The 18328-nt window shown below is 44.6% G+C and overlaps 1 protein-coding gene across 2 annotated transcripts in view; it reads right to left on the bottom strand.

Annotated features, from left to right (window-relative positions):
• Nucleotides 1–18328, bottom strand: part of LOC121546142 (guanine nucleotide-binding protein G(i) subunit alpha-3-like) — a 67934-nt gene that overhangs the window by 13024 nt on the left and 36582 nt on the right. For both annotated transcript variants that reach the window (XM_041857188.2, XM_045209562.1), the window contains exons 4-5: nt 16650–16807; nt 2053–2181 (exon numbers count right to left, since the gene is read on the bottom strand). In XM_041857188.2, the coding sequence (XP_041713122.1) occupies nt 2053–2181; nt 16650–16807 (287 nt within the window). The remainder of the gene's footprint in view (nt 1–2052; nt 2182–16649; nt 16808–18328) is intronic.

Here is an 18328-nt window from a genome sequence, read left to right as displayed (position 1 = left end):
CAGCGATTATAGCCTCCGAGTCTTCTTGGGTATGACGCAACAAGTTTGGCACACCTGTATTTGGGGAGTCTCTCCCATTCTTCTCTGCAGATCCTCTCAAGCTCTGTCAGGTTGGATGGGGAGCGTCGCTGCACAGCTATTTTCAGGTCTCTCCAGAGGTGTTCGATTGGGTTCAAGTCGGGGCTCTGGCTGGGCCACTCAAGGACATTCAGAGACTTGTCCCGAAGCCACTCCTGCGTTGTCTTGGCTGTGTGCTTAGGGTCGTTGTCCTGTTGGAAGGTGAACCTTCGCCCCAGTCTGAGGTCCTGAGCAGGTTTTCATCAAGGATCTCTCTGTACTTTACTCCGTTCATCTTTCCCACGATCCTGACTAGTCACCCAGTCCCTGCCGCTGAAAAACGTCCATACAGCATGATGCTGCCACCACCATGCTTCACCGTAGGGATGGTGCCAGGTTTCCTCCAGACGTGACGCTTGGCATTCAGGCCAAAGAGTTCAATCTTGGTTTCATCAGACCAGAGAATCTTGTTTCTCATGGTCTGAGAGTCCTTTAGGTGCCTTTTGGCAAACTCCAAGCGGGCTGTCATGTGCCTTTTACTGAGGAGTGACTTCCGTCTGGCCACTCTACCATAAAGGCCTGTTTGGTGGAGTGCTGCACAGATAATTGTCTTTCTGGAAGGTTCTTCCATCTCCACAGAGGAACTCTGGAGCTCTGTCAGAGTGACCATCGGGTTCTTGGTCACCTCTCTGACCAAGGCCCTTCTCCCCTGATTGCTCAGTTTGGCCGGGCGGCCAGCTCTAGAAAGAGTCTTCGTGGTTCCAAACTTCTTCCATTTAAGAATGATGGAGGCCACTGTTTCTTGGGGACCTTCAATGCTGCAGACATTTTTTGGTACCCTTCCCCAGATCTGTGCCTCCGAGCTCTATGGACAATTCCTTCAACTTGGTTTTTGCTCTGACATGCACTGTCAACTGTGGGACCTTATATAGACAGGTGTGTGCCTTTCCAAATCATGTCCAATCAATTTAAATTTACAATGCGATGATCAAAGCAAACAGGATGCACCTGAGCTCAATTTCGAGTCTCATAGCAAAGGGTCTGAATACTTATGTAAATAACCTATTTCAGTTTTTTTATTTGTAATACATTTGCTAAAATAAAAAATTAAAACTGTTTTTCGCTTTGTCATTACGGGGCATTGTTTGTAGGTTGATGATGAATTGCTTTTATTTAATCCATTTTAGAATAAGGCTGTAAATGTGGAAAAAGGGAAGGGGTCTGAATACTTTCCGAATGCACTATGCATCAACACCACTATTTAACTGGCCATTACTGATTTAGTTTCTGCTTTGCAGTCTAGGCCAGGGTTACTCTAAAGCACTTTGTGACAACTGCTGATGTGAAAAGGGCTTTTTGTATTCATTGTACTAATGGATTTTTTGTTTGTCTAAACAAACTAATGAATCAAGTCTGATTAATGAAGCCATCTAATTAATTAATGCTGTTGACGCTGTAACAATCACCTGTCCCCATCACCTGTGAAACGGTTGTTTGCCTCATTAGGCTCTGGCTTGGCACTGAGCTGAGTATTCTCAAATGACTAAGATCTGTCTCAATCAAAATGGTGTGTGGGTGTAGCTATCGGTGGGTATAAATACTTGAAGTAGCGCTCCTTGAAGGTGTGTGTGTGTGTGTGTGTGTGTGTGTGTGTGTGTGGCCGTGTTTAACTATACTTGTGGGGACCAGAAGTCCCCACAAGACTAGTAAACCAAGAACAATTTGACCAACTGGGGACATTTTGTTGGTCCCCACAAGGTCAAATGCTATTTCTAGGGGGTTAAGGTTAGAATTAGTGTTAGGGTTAGAATTAGGTTTAGGGTTAGGAGCTAGGGTTAAGGTTAGGGTTAAGGTTAGGGTAAGGGAAAATAGGATTTTGAATGGGACTGAATTGTATGTCCCCACAAGGTTAGCTGTACAAGACTGTGTGTGTGTGTGTGTGTGTGTGTGTGTGTGTGTGTGTGTGTGTGTGTAGATAGCAGTGGGTATACTGACTTGAAGTAGAGCTCTTTGAAGGTAAAGTGTGTCTCCACGATGCCGGTAGTCTTGACTCTGGTCCTCAGCACGTCTTGCTGGGTGGGGACATAACTCTGTTGGGCAATACGGTCCAAGTCATTCAGATAACTGAGGGAGGAGAGACAACGAGACAGGTCAGGAGAGAGACAGAGAAAGACAGGTCAGGAGAGAGAGAGGGGTCAGGAGAGAGAGACAGGTCAGGAGAGAGAGAGACAGACAGGTCATAAGAGAGCGAGAGAGACAGGTCATAAGAGAGAGAGAGAGACAGGTGAAAAGAGAGAGAGAGACAGGTCATAAGAGAGCGAGAGAGACAGGTCGAGAGAGAGAGACAGCTCATAAGAGTGTGAGAAAGACAGGTTACAAGAGAGAGTGAGAGAGACAGGTCAGGAGATAGAGACAGGTCACAAGAGAGAGCGAGAGAGACAGGTCAGGCGAGAGTGAGAGAGACAGGTCATAAGAGAGAGCGAGAGAGACAGGTTACGAGAGAGCGAGAGAGACAGGTTACGAGAGAGCGAGAGAGACAGGTCAGGAGAGAGAGACAGGTCACAAGAGAGAGCGAGAGAGACAGGTCAGGCGAGAGAGAAACAGGTCAGGAGAGAGAGAGAGAGACAGGTCATGAGAGAGAGCGAGAGAGACGGGTCAGGAGAGAGAGAGAGAGAGAGAGACAGGTCAGGAGAGAGATACAGGTCACAAGAGAGAGCGAGAGAGACAGGTCAGGAGAGAGAGAGAGACCAAAATAAACCTTGGTCGACTGAAAGTAGTTGTTCTTTCAACTAATCGATGGGTCGAAATTTTAAAACGTGTATTTTTCCATTTATAGACACCCTGTGCATTTTTATAAAATCAAACTACATACATATATCTCTCTTTAGTTATGTTACTCATATCCCTCATTGACTCCACGTCCCATTAACCATGAGTATAAGGAAAATATTCTGTCAAGGTAAAGGTATCAACCGAAGGTACTTCATTTGGAGAGCCACTTCACATTCTATCTTGTGCGTTATCACGGGGAAGAATGTTATCAGGCCCTCATACAGGCTTACAGTGCCGTGAAAAATTATTTGCCCCCTTTCTGATTTTCTCTATTTTTGCATGTTTTTGATACTGAATGTTATCAGATCTTCAACCAAAACCTAATATTAGATAAAGGGAACATGAGTTTACAAATAACAACAAAAAAGTATACTTATTTTATTTAATTAACAAAGTTATGCAACACCCAATTCCCCTGTGTGAAAAAGTAAATTGCCTCCTTACACTCAATAACTGATTGTGCCACCTTTAACTGCAATGACGGCAACCAAATGCTTCCTGTAGTTGTTGATCAGTCTCACATCGCTGCGGATGTGGCAGAACAACATCTCAATTGGGATTAGGTCTGGACTTTGACTAGGCCATTCCAAAACTCCAAATATGTAGCTTTTTAACAGTTTTCTTGATTGTGATCATTGTCTTGCTGCATGACCCAGCTGCACTTCAGCTTCAGCTCACAGACGGATAGCCTGACATTCTCCAAGAGACGTAGTCCCCACAGTGGCCGTACGTACTACGTACATACCCCAACCAGAAGCCATGGATTACAGGCAACATCCGCACTGAGCTAAAGGCTAGAGCTGCCGCTTTCAAGGAGCGGGACACTAATCCGGACGCTTATAAGAAATCCCGCTATGCCCCCAACGAACCATCTAACAGGCAAAGCGTCAATACAGCACTAAAATTGAATTGACTACATCGGCTCGGAAGCTTGTCGGATGTGACAGGGCTTGCAAACTATTACGGATTACAAGAGGGAAACCCAGCCGCAAGCGGTCCAGTGACTTGAGCCTACCAGATGAGCTAAATGCCTTCTATGCTTGCTTCGAGACAAGCAACACTGAACCACACATGAAAGCACCAGCTGTTCCGGACGACTGTGTGATCACGCTCTCGGTAGCCGATGTAAGACCTTTAAAGAGGTTATCTTTCACAAGGCCGCAGGGCCAGACAGAATACCAGGACGCGTACTCAGAGCATGAGCTGACCAGCTGGCAAGACACCCTGGACCCACTCCAATTTGCATAATGCCCCAACAGATCCACAGATGATGCAATCTCTATTGCACTCCACACTGCCCTTTCCCACCTGGACACAAGGAACACCTATAGTGCATTCGGAAAGTATTCTGACACCTTGACTTTTACCACATTGTTACGTTACAGCCTTATTCTAAAATTGATACAATTGTTTACACACAATACCCCATAATGACAAAGCAAAAACAGGTTTTTAGAAATGTTTTGCTAATAATAAAACTAAAATAAAAAAACTGATATCACATTTACATAAGTATTCAGACCATTTACTCAGTACTTTGTTCAAGCACCTTTGGCAGCGATTACAGCCTCGAGTCTTCTTGGGTATGACGCTACAAGCTTGGCACACCTGTATTTGGGGAGTTTCTCCCATTCTTCTCTGCAGATCCTGTGTTGCTGCACAGCTATTTTCAGGTCTCACCAGAGATGTTTGATCGGGATCAAGTCTGGGCTCTGGCTGGGCCACTCAAGGACATTGAGACTTGTCCCAAAGCCACTCCTGCTTTGTTTTGGCTGTGTGCTTAGGGTCGTTGTCCTGTTGGAAGGTGAACCTTCGCCCCAGTCTGAGGTCCTGAGCGCTCTGGAGCAGGTTTTCATCAAGGATCTCTCTGTACTTTACTCCGTTCATCTTTCCCTCGATCCTGACTAGTCTCCCAGTCACTGCCGCTCAGAAACATCCCCACAGCATGATGCTGCCACCACCATGCTTCACCGTAGGGATGGTGCCAGGTTTCCTCCAGATGTGACGCTTGGCATTCAGGCCAAAGAGTTCAATCTTGGTTTCATCAGACCAGAGATGGTCTGAGAGTCTTGAGGTGCCTTTTGGCAAACTCCAAGCGGGCTGTCTTGTGCCTTTTACTGAGGAGTGGCTTCCATCTGGCCACCCTACCATAAAGGCCTGATTGGTGGAGTGCTGCAGAGATTTGTGTATTTGTATTTATTATGGGGTCCAGCAAAATTAAGGCAGTTATACATTTTAAAAACATTACAATACATTCATAACAGATTTCACAACATATTAAGTGTGCCCCTCAGGCCTCTATTCTACTACCACATATATATAACACAAAATCCATGTGTACATGTGTGTATAGTGCGTATGTTATCGTGTGTTTGTATGCATGTGTCAATGTTTGTGTTGCTTCACAGTCCCCGCTGTTCCATAAGGTGTATTTTTATCTGTTTTTTAAATCTAATTTTACTGCTGGCATGAGTTACTTGATGTGGAATAGAGTTCCATGTAGTCATGGCTCTATGTAGTACTGTGCGCCTCCCATAGTCTGTTCTTGACTTGGGGGCTGTGAAGAGACCTCTGGTGGCATGTCTTGTGGGGTATGCATGGGTGTCCAAGCTGTGTGCCAGTAGATCAAACAGACAGCTCGGTTCATTCAACATGTCAATACCTCTCACAAATACAAGTAGTGATGAAGTCAATCTCTCCTCCACTTTGAGCCAGGAGAGATTGACATGCATATTATTAATGTTAGCTGTCTGTGTACATCCAAGCGGCCAGTTGTGCTGCCCTGTTCTGAGTCAATTGGAATTTTCCTAAGTCCCTCTTTGTGGCACCTGACCACACTATTGAACAGTAGTCCAGGTGCGACAAAACTAGGGCCTGTAGGACCTGCCTTGTTGATAGTGCTGTTAAGAATGCAGAGCAGCGCTTTATTATAGACAGACTTCTCCCCATCCTAGCTACTGTTGTATCAATATGTTTTAACCATGACAGTTTACAATCCAGGGTTACTCCAAGCAATTTAGTCTCCTCAACTTGCTCAATTTCCACATAATTCATTACAAGATTTAGTTTAGGTTCAGGGTTTAGTAAATTATTTGTCCCAAATACAATGCTTTTAGTTTTTCAAACATTTAGGACTAACTTATTCCTTGCCACCCATTCTGAAACTAACTGCAGCACTTTGTTAAGTGTTGCTGTCATTTCAGTCGCTGTAGTAGCGGACGTGTATAGTGTTGAGTCATCCGCATACAGACACACTGGCTTTACTCAGAGCCAGTGGCATGTTGTTAGTAAAGATTTAAAAAAGTAAGGGGCCTAGACAGCTGCCCTGGGGAATTCCTGATTCTACTTGGATTTTGTTGGAGAGGCTTCCATTAAAGAACACCCTCTGTGTTCTGTTAGACAGGTAACTCTTTATCCACAATATAGCAAGGGGTGTAAAGCCATAACACATACGTTTTTCCAGCAACAGACTATGATCGATAAAGTCAAAAGCCGCACTGAAGTCTAACAAAACAGCCCCCACAATCTTTTTATCATCAATTTCTCTCAGCCAATCATCAGTCATTTGTGTAAGTGCTGTGCTTGTTGAATGTACTTCCCTACAAGCGTGCTGAATGTATTTGTTTACTGTAAAATAGCATTTTATCTGGTCAAACAATTTTTTCCAAAAGTTTACTAAGGGTGGGAAACAGGCTGATTGGTCGGCTATTTGAGCCAGTTAAGGGGGCTTTACTATTCTTAGGTAGGGGAATAACTTTTGCTTCCCTCCAGGCCTGAGGGCACACACTTTCTAGTAGGCTTAAATTGAAGATATGGCAAATAGGAGTGGCAATATCGTCCACTATTATCATCAGTAATTTTCCATCAAATTTGTCAGACCCCGGTGGCTTGTCATTTTTGATCGATAATAATACTTTTTTCACCTCTTCCACACTTACTTTACAGAATTCAAAATTACAACGCTTGTCTTTCATAATTTGGTCAGATATACTTGATTGTGTAGTGTCAGCGTTTGCTAATCTTGCCTATGAAAAAAAAATCATTAAAGTAGTTGGCAATATCAGTGGGTTTTGCGATGAATGAGCCATCTGATTCAATTAATGATGGAGCTGAGTTTGCCTTTTTGCCCAAAATTTCATTTAGGTGCTCCAAAGCTTTTTACTATTATTCTTTATGTCATTTATCTTTGTTTTATAGTGTAGTTTCTTCTTTTATTCAGTTTAGTCACATGATTTCTCAATTTGCAGTACCTTTGCCAATCGGTTGTACAGCCAGACCTATTTGCCTCCCAACCATACAATTTTTCAATTCCTCATCAATCCACGGCGATTTAACTATTTTTACAGTCATTTTCTTAATGGGTGCCTGCTTATTAGTAACTGGGATAAGCAATTTCATAGTGCAGTGTCTGGTTGCTCGTCATTACACACCACAGACCAACAAATATTCTTCATATCAACAACATTGGAATCACTACAGACCTTCTTGTATGACCTCTTTTATACAAAATATTAGGCCCAGCCTTTGGAACTTTGATTTTCCTAGATATGGCTACTATTTTGTGATCACTACATCCGATGAATTTGGATACTGCTTTCAAACAAATTTCCGCAGCATTAGTAAAGATGTGATCAATACATGTTGATGATTTCATTCCTGTACTGTTTGTAACTACCCTGGTAGGTTGATTTATAAGCTGAACCAGGTTGCAGGCACTAGTTACAGTTTGAAGCTTTCTATTGAATGGGCAGCCTGATGAAAGCCAGTCAATATTTAAATCACCCAGAAAGTATACCTCTCTACTGATATCACATGTTATTAAGCATTTCACACGTTATCCAGATACTGACTGTTAGCACTTGGTGGTCTTTAGCAGCTTCCCACCAGAATGGGCTTTAGGTGAGGCAGATGAACCTGTAGCCATATTACTTCAACAGTATTTAACATGAGATCTTCTCTAAGCTTTACAGGAATGTGGTTCTGAATATAGACCACAACACCGCCCTGTTGGCATTTCTGTCTTTACTGTAAATGTTATAACCTTGTATTGCTACCACTGTATCAAAGGTATTATCTAAGTGAGTTTCAGAGATTGTCAGAATATGAATGTCAAATTATTGATTTTATGAACCTTGTTTCTTAAGCTACATATGTTAACGTGGGCTATTTTTAACACGTTTCTAGGATGCTTGATTATTTTTCTTGCTTTACTGGGAAGCTTAGCAGAGGTAGACATACTTGGGTTATTTGTATTAGTGCAGGGTGAGCTGCACACAGATAACTTATTGCTAGCGCACACCACCTCAGTGCTAACAGTATTACTCTGGTTCATTAGCATATGATTACCGCATACAATAGCTGTAGGATCAGCAGAGGCATTCCGGGCAGTAAGAGGGACATTAATTAGGTTATTTACATTGTGTCTTCCAACGCCCCTAGGATAATGTACATTTGCTGAATCATTATGACAATTCAGCGACACAATGGTAGGGATTAAATGAGCTGGACTTTGATAAGTCATTGTCTCAATGTAGCCTTATAACGCTGTAAAAGGATCCAGGAACCCAAATGATTTGGGTGGATCCCATCCTCCTTATAATACGAGTTTTGTTTCCAGAAGGTATCAACATTGTCACCCACAGAGCTGCAATAGTCTCGTAGCCAGTTATGGAGGGCTAAAAGTCTGATGAACCGTTCAATGCCACGATTTAGGGAGGGCAGAGGGCCAGATACTATGGGCCATTTGTTGGTGTCAGGTAGAGACCCAATCAGTTCTTCAAAATCCATCTTCAGCTGTTCTGAGCTGCCCTTCATAATGTAATTTGACCCCACATGAACCATGACAGTATCATCCCCTGGTGACTGACTCACAGCCTCGGGAAGCAACCTGGTGATATCCTGAACTTTTGCCCCAGGAAAACACAAAGTATTTGCCCCAGGTACAGATATATGCCTCACCACCGAACTCCCTATCACAATCGCCAGAACGATCTGGCCTCTGCCGTGTCTCGAAGCAGATTGCGATGCCAGAGCCACAGAACTCACCTGAGAAGAGTGGCCTCCCGAGTGGCGCAGTGGTCTAAGGCACTGCATCGCAGTGCTAGCTGTGCCACTAGAGATCCTGGTTCGAATCCAGGCTCTGTCGTAGCCAGCCGTGACCGGGAGACCCATGGGGCGGCGCACAATTGGCCCAGCGTCGTCCAGGGTAGGGGAGGGAATGGCCGGCAGGGTTGTGGGTTTGTTTCCCACGGGGGGCCAGTATGAAAAAAATAATGTATGCACTCACTAACTGTAAGTCGCTCTGGATAAGAGCGTCTGCTAAATGACTAAAATGTAAATGTAAAATGTAGAAGAGGGCTGCTGAGACACAGGCTGCGTGCAGGCCACAATCACCAAAGGGACAGAGCTCTGATCCAGAGAGCACCGCCCAGCGGAGGGGGGCCGCGGTTGTCCAGGCTGTTCCCAGGCAGTTGATTGACTAGGACAGGGAGAGGTAGCTGGAGGGTCATCCACAGCCATGGAGGGAACACCCAAGCCCCCAACAGAGGACAGCTGGTACAGGGGCTCAAAGCGATTTGAAAGTCTTAAGTCCGGACGCGAGGGAAGAAGGCAGGCACGCTGAGATCGATTCTTCTGGTTCCGACACGCATCCATTTACGCTCACCTGGAGTCGAACAGTGAGCAGCCATTTTCTGGTTCAAGCTAGTAGAGGGGTGCAGTGGCGGAAATTGATTGTAGTCCAGGAAGGTCCCATTATTGTATCCCATGTAGCTCAGTTGGTTTGCAACGCCAGGGTTGTTGGTTCGATTCCCACAGGGGACCAGTATAAAAAATTTAAAAAATTGTGCACTCACTAACTGTAAGTCGCTCTGGATAAGAGCGTCTGCTAAATGACTAAAATATTATATAATATGTACCTCTTGAGCCTCTTGGATGTTTTGATAGGAAGCATTTAAAAGATACCGATATTCTCATAGAACTCTTATTCAGTTCAAGGCGCTTTCTTCATGAAGAGTAATAATCCTTTCTTTAGCTGCATCAAGTTCAATACATATTTCACAAATTAAGGTATCCATCTGACCTTTCCCAGTGACAACAACAAACATCGCATATTATACATTTACTAGCTCGTGAGTCCCCAGCAGATTCAAATGAGTTTTCACTGCTGCAGGCCGACGGTCCAAGGGAACAAACATTTCCAGGCTCTGCCAGGGAATTAGACGCCCCCACCCGCCCCCCGCACAACTGTGCTGATGTCTGTCTCTCGTTGAATGTGAGAGAGAAGCACGGGGGTGATGTCTGGGTCGTTTATCAGTGGCAGGTCGCCAGCTGTTCCTTTCTACGCACCGGCCCGGCTGAGTGTTTGTGTTCAGTGTAGCCTCTCAGAGTTGTGTCAGGCGTGTCCCCAGTGTCTGTAGTCGTGGGGGATACAAAACATACAGTTACAGCATTTACTGGTCAACAATTGGAGTCACACTCATATGCTGGAAACTAACACTTTCCTTTAGTAGTTTTATAGAGAGCGTTGTATGAGTTGAGCTCTTCGTAGCCTGGCTCGGTTGTTGGTATCCAGGTACTAAAGCATCCGGGGAGAAAAAGTTGAATTGAAAAAAGTTGAGCGAGGAAAAAAGTAAGACGTTGGTTAAATGTGCAAAGTTTTGATTAAACGGTTATTAAAAGTAAAAAACGAAAAGCTTGGCAGGTAGCCAAGTCGCAACCAACAGCACATGGTTGTCCTTCTGGAAGGTTCTCCCATCTCCACAGAGGAAATCTAGGAGCTCTGTCAAAGTGACCATCGGGTTCTTGGTCACCTCCCTGACCAAGGCCCTTCTCCCCTAATTGCTCAGTTAATAAGGTATTTCTGTTTTTTATTTATAATAGATTAGCAAAAGTTTCTAAAAACCTGTTTTCGCTTTGTCATTATAAGGTATTGTGTATAGACTGCTGAGGATTGTTTTTTATACATTTTAGAATACGGCTGTAACGTAACAACATGATGAAAATTACAGGCCTCTCTCATCTTTTTAAGTGGGAGAACTTGCACAATTGGTGGCTGACTAAATACTTTTTTTTCCCCACTGTAAGTATTCACACCCAAGTCAATACTTTGTAAAAGCACCTTTGGCAGCGATTACAGCTGTGAGTCTTTCCGGGTAAGTCTCTAAGAGCCTTCCACACTTGGATTGTGCAACATTTTCCCATTATTCTTCTCAAAATTCTTAAAGCTCTGGTTGTTGATCATTGCTAGACAGCCATTTTCAGGTCTTGCCAAATATTTTCAAGTAGATTTCAAAACTGTACGGCCACTCAGGAACATGCACTGTCTTCTTGGTAAGCAACTCCAGTGTAGATTTAGATTTGTGTTTTAGGTTATTGTCCTGCTGAAAAGGTGAATTCATCTCCCAGTGTCTGGTGGAAAGCAGACTGAACCAGGTTTTCCTCTAGGATTTTGCCTGTACTTAGCTCCATTCCATTTCTTTGTATCCTGAAAAATTCCATAGTCCTTAATGATTAAATATGGATAGTGGTACTCAGTAATGTGTTGTGTTGGATTTGCCCCAAACATAAGACTTTGTATTCAGGACAAAAGGTGAATTGCGTTGACACATTTTTTGCAGTATTACTTTAGTGCCTTATGGCAAACAGGATGCATGTTTTGGAATATTTATTTATTCTGTACAGGCTTCCTTTTCACTCTGTCAATTAGGTTAGTATTGTGGAGTAACTACAATGTTCATCCATCCTCAGTTTTCTCCTAACTGATTTTAAGTCACCATTGGCCTCATGGTCCATGAGTGGTTTCCTTCCTCTCATGCAACTGAGTTAGGAAAGGACCCCTGCATCTTTGTAGCGACTGGGTGTATTGATACACCATCCAAAGTGTAATTAATAACTTCACCATGCTCAAAGGGATATTCCATGTCAGCTATTTTTTAAACCCATCTACCAATAGGTGCCCTTCTTTGAGAGGCATTGGAAAACTTCCCTGGTCTTTGTGGTTGAATCTGTGTTTGAAATTCACTGCTCGACTGAGGGACCTTACAGATAATTGTATGTGGGGTACAGAGATGAGGTAGTCATTCAAAAATCATGTTAAACACTGTTATTGCCATGCAACTTAAGTGACTTGTTAAGCACATTTTTACTCCAGAACTTATTTAGGCTTGCCATAACAAATGGGTTGAAGACTTATTGAATCAATACATTTCAGCTTTTCATTCTAATTCATTAGTAAAACATTTGAAAAATAATTCCACTTTGGCATTATGGGTATTGTGTTCAGGCCAGTGACAAAACATATCTGTTTAACCCATTTTAAATTCAGGCTGTAGCGCAACAAAATGTGGAAAAAGTCAAGGGGTGTGAATACTTTTCTGAAGGCACTGTAAAGACCCTGGGACTGAACACCTCCCTCTGCAACTGGATCCTGGACTTCCTGACGGGCCGACCCCAGGTGGTGAGGGTAGGCAACAACACATAACCCACGTTGACCCTCAACACGGGGGCACCTCAGGGGTGCGTGCTTAGTCCCCTTCCTGTACTACCTGTTCACCCACGACTGCGTGGCCGCGCACGACTCCAACACCATCATTAAGTTTGCCGAAGACACAACGGTGGTAGGCCTGATCACCGACGACGATGAGACCTGCATCACCGCTAGGTATGGCAACTGCTTGGCATCCGACCGCAAGGCACTACATCACTGGGGCCGAGCTCCCTGGCATCCAGGACCTCTATACCAGGCGGTGTCAGGGGAAGGCCCTAAAAATTGTCAAAGACTCCAGCCACCCAAGTCAGACTGTTCTCTATGCTACCGCACAGAAAGCGGTATTGATGCCCCAAGTCTGGAACCAACAGGTCCCTGAACAGCTTCTACCCCCAAGCCATAAGACTGCTAAATAGATAGTTAACCCCCTAGAGTCGATGTCCGCACCCCCACGGAAATCTAATTAGTATAATAAAGAAATCCCCATAAAAATCCTTCTGTTTAAGCTAGAGATGTTTTCTTTACCATTAGCATCTGCTAATGGCGGCCTTCAGCATCTGCGGTGGAAGCTGGCCGAGCTACAGCGGTGTTTGTCAGACCATGAGACGTCCTGAAAATCGGTCTTCTCACAAAAACATCTGTAGCGTCCGAACTAATATGACCACTCTATGGAAAGATGACTCTCACGAACACAATGGTGTTCTCTGTTTTGCTCTACAACACCCACAAGTGGTGATGCAGCCAGGGACTTGTCTGAAATCGGTACCGCCGATCTGCCAACTTCTGTCTGTAGCGTCCGAACAGTTTGGGTTACCTACTAGTGTGACCCATATGGAAAGGTGAGACTCTCACGAACACGTCGGTTTTGCTCTAGGACACCCACAAGCCTCACAAGACTGGTCTAAAAGGTATCTTTTATTTAATTTTTTATATATACCTAAAGGGGTCCTAAAATTCAAAATCAAATAGATAAATGATACTTCCATATGTTAGCTTAGTAGAACCGTTACTAATTGTGTATTTATTATTACATGTTTTACTTTTTTATTATTTCTCTATTTTCTTTCTCTCTACATTGTTGGGAAGGGCCCATAAGTAAGCATTTCACTGTTAGTCTACACCGGTTGTTTACGAAGCATGTGACGGATAACATTTGCTTTGATTTGATTTAGACAGTATGTCCAGTCAATCAATCAAAAGGTATGTAAAGCCCTTTTTACAAAGTGAACAACAGTCAAGTGAATGTGACTGGAGGACATATTCTCTGGTAACAGAGACAGCCGAGGCCTGAGAGACGACAGACAGAGACAGCCGAGGCCTGAGAGACGACAGACAGAGACAGCCCAAGGCCTGAGAGACGACAGACAGAGACAGCCCGAGGCCTGAGAGACGACAGACAGAGACAGCCCAAGGCCTGAGAGACGACAGACAGAGACAGCCGAGGCCTGAGAGATGACAGACAGAGACAGCCGAGGCCTGAGAGACGACAGACAGAGACAGCCGAGGCCTGAGAGGCAGAGAAAGACGAGGCTGGACTGGAGGACAGACAGACGAGGCTGGACAGGAGGACAGACAGAGACAGACAGAGCCAGACGAGGCTGGACTGGAGGACAGACAGACGAGGCTGGATTGGAGGACAGACAGACGAGGCTGGACTGGAAGACAGACAGAGACAGACGAGGCTGGTCAGGAGGACAGACAGAGACAGACGAGGCTGGTCAGGAGGACAGACAGAGACAGACGAGGCTGGTCAGGAGGACAGACAGAGACAGACGAGGCTGGACAGGAGGACAGACAGAGACAGACGAGGCTGGACAGGAGGACAGACAGAGACAGCAGAGGCCTGTGGAATCCATGTGAATTTAGTCTAAATATGTTGATAAATGATAAACATCGGCTGCTAGAGGTGTGAGTGAAAACAGAGAGCATGTTATGGCTAGGCTGACTCACTCTAGTAGTCTCTCCAACCAAGCAGCTATGCAACGTGGACAGACAGACAGAGAGCCCCTAGACACAACCAGACATGTTTAAATACTTTGAGCGTTTGGCTCTAGACTGCCTGTAGTTCCAGGTGGGTGGAGTTTGCACTTTTGGGACTATTCCATTGGTCCATTAAGCCAGGCAAGCTCAATCAAGCACAGTATTTTAAATTATTTTAAATACTATTTGAACCCAGGTCTTGCATTGACAGACAGACAGCTCTGACCTACAACTACCACTACATGTCCTGTGTTGCCAAAACAAAGTCGACGTGTCCTTCACACTAACCCACTACCCCCGCGCCAGGCAGGATGTGTGATATGGACACCAAAAGGTTGCTATTAACTTTGCATTTATCATAATGGTAAATAACTCACTGGGAAAAAATTATACACTATTGTTCTTGGTCTACGTGAACTTCCTCTTATGGTGACATTGTCTAAAATCAGGGATCATCAACTAGATTCAGCCACGGGACGATTTTTTCTTGAGCGGATGGTCAGTGGGCTGGAACATAATTACAAATAATTTGAAGACTGCAAATTGACCGCAAGAAGCCCAAACAGATATAAAATGAATATAACATAATAATTTCAAACCTTTGCTTTCAATTGTATACGATCACATACACTCAGATTATTAGGTCCTCCCATTTAGTACCGGGTTAGACCCCCCCCTTGCCTCCAGAACAGCCCAAATTTTTCAGGGCATGGAAACATTGCTCAAGTAGTATCAAGGAACCTAACGTGTGCCAGGAAAACATTCCCCAAACCTTAAGCCAAATTCGGACTCTTCCATCAGCATGACGCAACAGGAACCGGGACTTGTCGGACCAGGCAATGTTTTTCCACTCCTCAATTGTCCAGTGTTGGTGATCGCATGCCCAACTGGAGCCGCTTCTTGTAGTTGTTAGCTGATAGGAGTGGAACCCGGTGTGGTCGTCTGCTGCAATAGGCCACCTGTGACAAGGACCGACGGGTTTTTGTGTTCTGAGATGCAGTTCTGCACACCACTGTTGTACTGCGCCATTATTTGCCTGTTTGTGGTTAGCCTGTTAGCTTGCACCATTCTTGCCATTCTCCTTCGACCTCTCAACAACAAGCTGTTTTCGCCCACAGGACTGCCGCTGACTGGATGTTTTTTTGTTTGTCGCACCATTCTCGGGGGAACCCTAGACACTGTAGTGCGTGAAAAGCCCAGGAGTTTCTGGGATACTGGAACCGGCAGGCCTGGCACCGACAATCATACCACGCTCAAAGTCGATTAGGGCACTTGTTTTGCCCATTCTAATGTTCAAATCGAACAGTAACTGAATGTCTCGATGCCCGCCTGCCTGCTTCATATAGCCAGCCACGGCCACGTGACTCAATGTCTGTAGGAGCAAACCATTTTCATGAACAGGACGGTGTACCTAAATAACGCTCTATTATGCATGGGAATACTTTGGAAAAGATTGACCAAAGAAATATCACTGAGCTCATTTGCTGGTGTTTTTACAGGGGGGGGGGGAGCAAATTAGGCCCGCGGGCTGCCAGTTGGGGAACCCTGGTCTAAATATTCAGTAGATGTATAAATCAAGTTAGTTCCCTCTTTTAGATTCTGGTGTACAATTACAGTACACTGTATTTACACAATCTACTGTATAGCGTAATACACGGTGTGTAGGCTACAGTCAATTACATTCCTCTACGATGAAGGTTCTAAATCAGAACTGTAACTAATTCAAATCATAACTGAAATGACAGCTGGATAAACAATATGCTACAGTGTAATACATGAATTTACACTTGTAGAGCAACTCTAATATTTCATAACTGAAACGATAACAGCTGGACAACCAGCTGAGTAATGTTTGTGTTTATCATAATCTCCCACTGCCAACACCATGAGCTGTATCAGTTAGCTAGGTCTACATTCTGAACAAGCTTGTACAAGACAGAGGGATGAGCAAGTCCAGTCTTGTCCCTCTCTACTGTCAGGTTTAGCATAACAGAAATACAGGGGAAAGAGGGCGAGGCGAGTTTCAGTCGTGTATCACCAGATCATATCAGTGAATTAAGAAACACTGTCGTCCTCTTGAATGGAATCTGTCGGCAGCTTACAGCTTTTGGAAGCTACACCGGCAAGCTGCAATTAAATTCCAGCATTGTAAAATGCCAGGGGTGCATCTTTGTGGCACGTATTTGTAGTACGTGTAAATAAAACCAGTCTATAAGCATGACAAGTGGAGGTGTACTGTGCATGTGTATCTGTGTGTGTACTGTGTCTGTCGGTCTGTGTGTGTGTGTCTTACTAGGATGCTGAGTCGTTGAGCTGGTACTCTCTGGAGCGCAGGAAGCAGTTCTGGACCCCGCTGTCCGTCCACAGTCTTCTTATCACGCCGGTCAGATCCGATGATACCACACCCTCCTCCGTTGTACCAGCCAATACAAACAGCTGACGAGCATCGTCCTGGCAACATAGACATGCTCATTAGACCAGTGATTAATTGATTGACCAGATCAATTTGTTTCCCAAATCGCTTCTGGGACCCATACCCAGCCAGTTCCAGATGCTTAATCTATTCCAGAACAAGCTCGCCTGATTCAACTGGTCAACTACACAGAACAAAAATATAAACGCAACATGCTAAGCGTTGGTCCCATGTTTCATGAGCTGAAATAAAATATCCCAGAAATGTTCCATACACACAAAAAGCTTATTTCTCTCAAATGATGTGCTCAAATTTGTTTACATCCCTGTTAATGAGCATTTCTCATTTGCCAAGATAATCCATCCACCTGACAGGTGTGGCATATCAAGAAGCTGATTAAACAGCATGATCATTACACAGGTGCACCTTGTGCTGGGGACAATAAAAGGCCACTCAAATGTGCAGTACATGTCTCAAGTTGAGCATGCAATTGTATGCTGACTGAAGGAATGTCCACCAGAGCTGTTGCCAGAGATTTAATGTTCAATTCTCTACCCAAAGCCACCTCCAACGTCGTTTTAGAGAATATGGCAGTACGTCCAACCGGCCTCACAACCGCAGACCACGTGTAACCACGCCAGCCTAGGACCTCCACATCCGGCTTCTTCACCCGGACAGCTGATGAAACTGTGGGTTTGCACAACCAAATAATTTCTGCACAAACATTCAGAAACCGTCTCAGGGAAGCTCATCTGCGTGCTCGTCATCCTCACCAGGGTCTTGACCTGACTGCAGTTCGACGACGTAACCGACTTCAGCGGGGAAATGCTCACCTTCGATGGCAACTGGCACGCTGGAGAAGTGTGCTCTTCACAAATGAATCACTGTTTCAAATGTGCCGGGAAGATAGCAGACAGCATGTATGGCATTGTGTGGGCGAGCGGTTTGCTGATATCAACATTGTGAACAGAGTGCCCCATGGTGGGGTTATGGTATGGGCAGGCATAAGCTACGGACAACGAACACAATTGCATTTTATCGATGGCAATTTGAATGACAGAGATACCGTGACGAGATCCTGAGGCCCATTTGTCGTGCAATTTATCCGCCGCCATCACCTCATGTTTCAGCATGATAATGCACGGCCCCATGTCGCAAGGATCTGTACACAATCCTGGAAGCTGAACATGTCCCAGTTCTTCCATGGCCTGCATACTCACCAGACATGTCACCCATTGAGCATGTTTGGGATGCTCTGGATCGACGTGTACGACAGCGTGTTCCAGTTCCCACCAATATCCAGCAACTTCACACAACCATTGAAGATGAGTGGGACAACATTACACAGGCCACAATCAACAGCCTGATCAACTCTATGTGAAGGAGATGTGTCGCGCTGCATGAGGCAAATGGTCACACCAGATACTGACTGGTTCCACGCCACTACTTATTTTTGAAGGTATCTGTGACCAACAGATGCATATCTGTATCCCCAGGCATGTGAAATCCATAGATTACGGCCTAATTTATTTATTTAAATTGACTGATTTCCTTATATG

The sequence above is a fragment of the Coregonus clupeaformis genome, chromosome 30, assembly GCF_020615455.1.
Source record: "Coregonus clupeaformis isolate EN_2021a chromosome 30, ASM2061545v1, whole genome shotgun sequence".
In the NCBI taxonomy this organism is placed as follows: Eukaryota; Metazoa; Chordata; class Actinopteri; order Salmoniformes; family Salmonidae; genus Coregonus; species Coregonus clupeaformis.
Note: the sequence above shows the minus strand (reverse complement) of the source record. Positions and strands in the feature narration are given on the sequence as shown.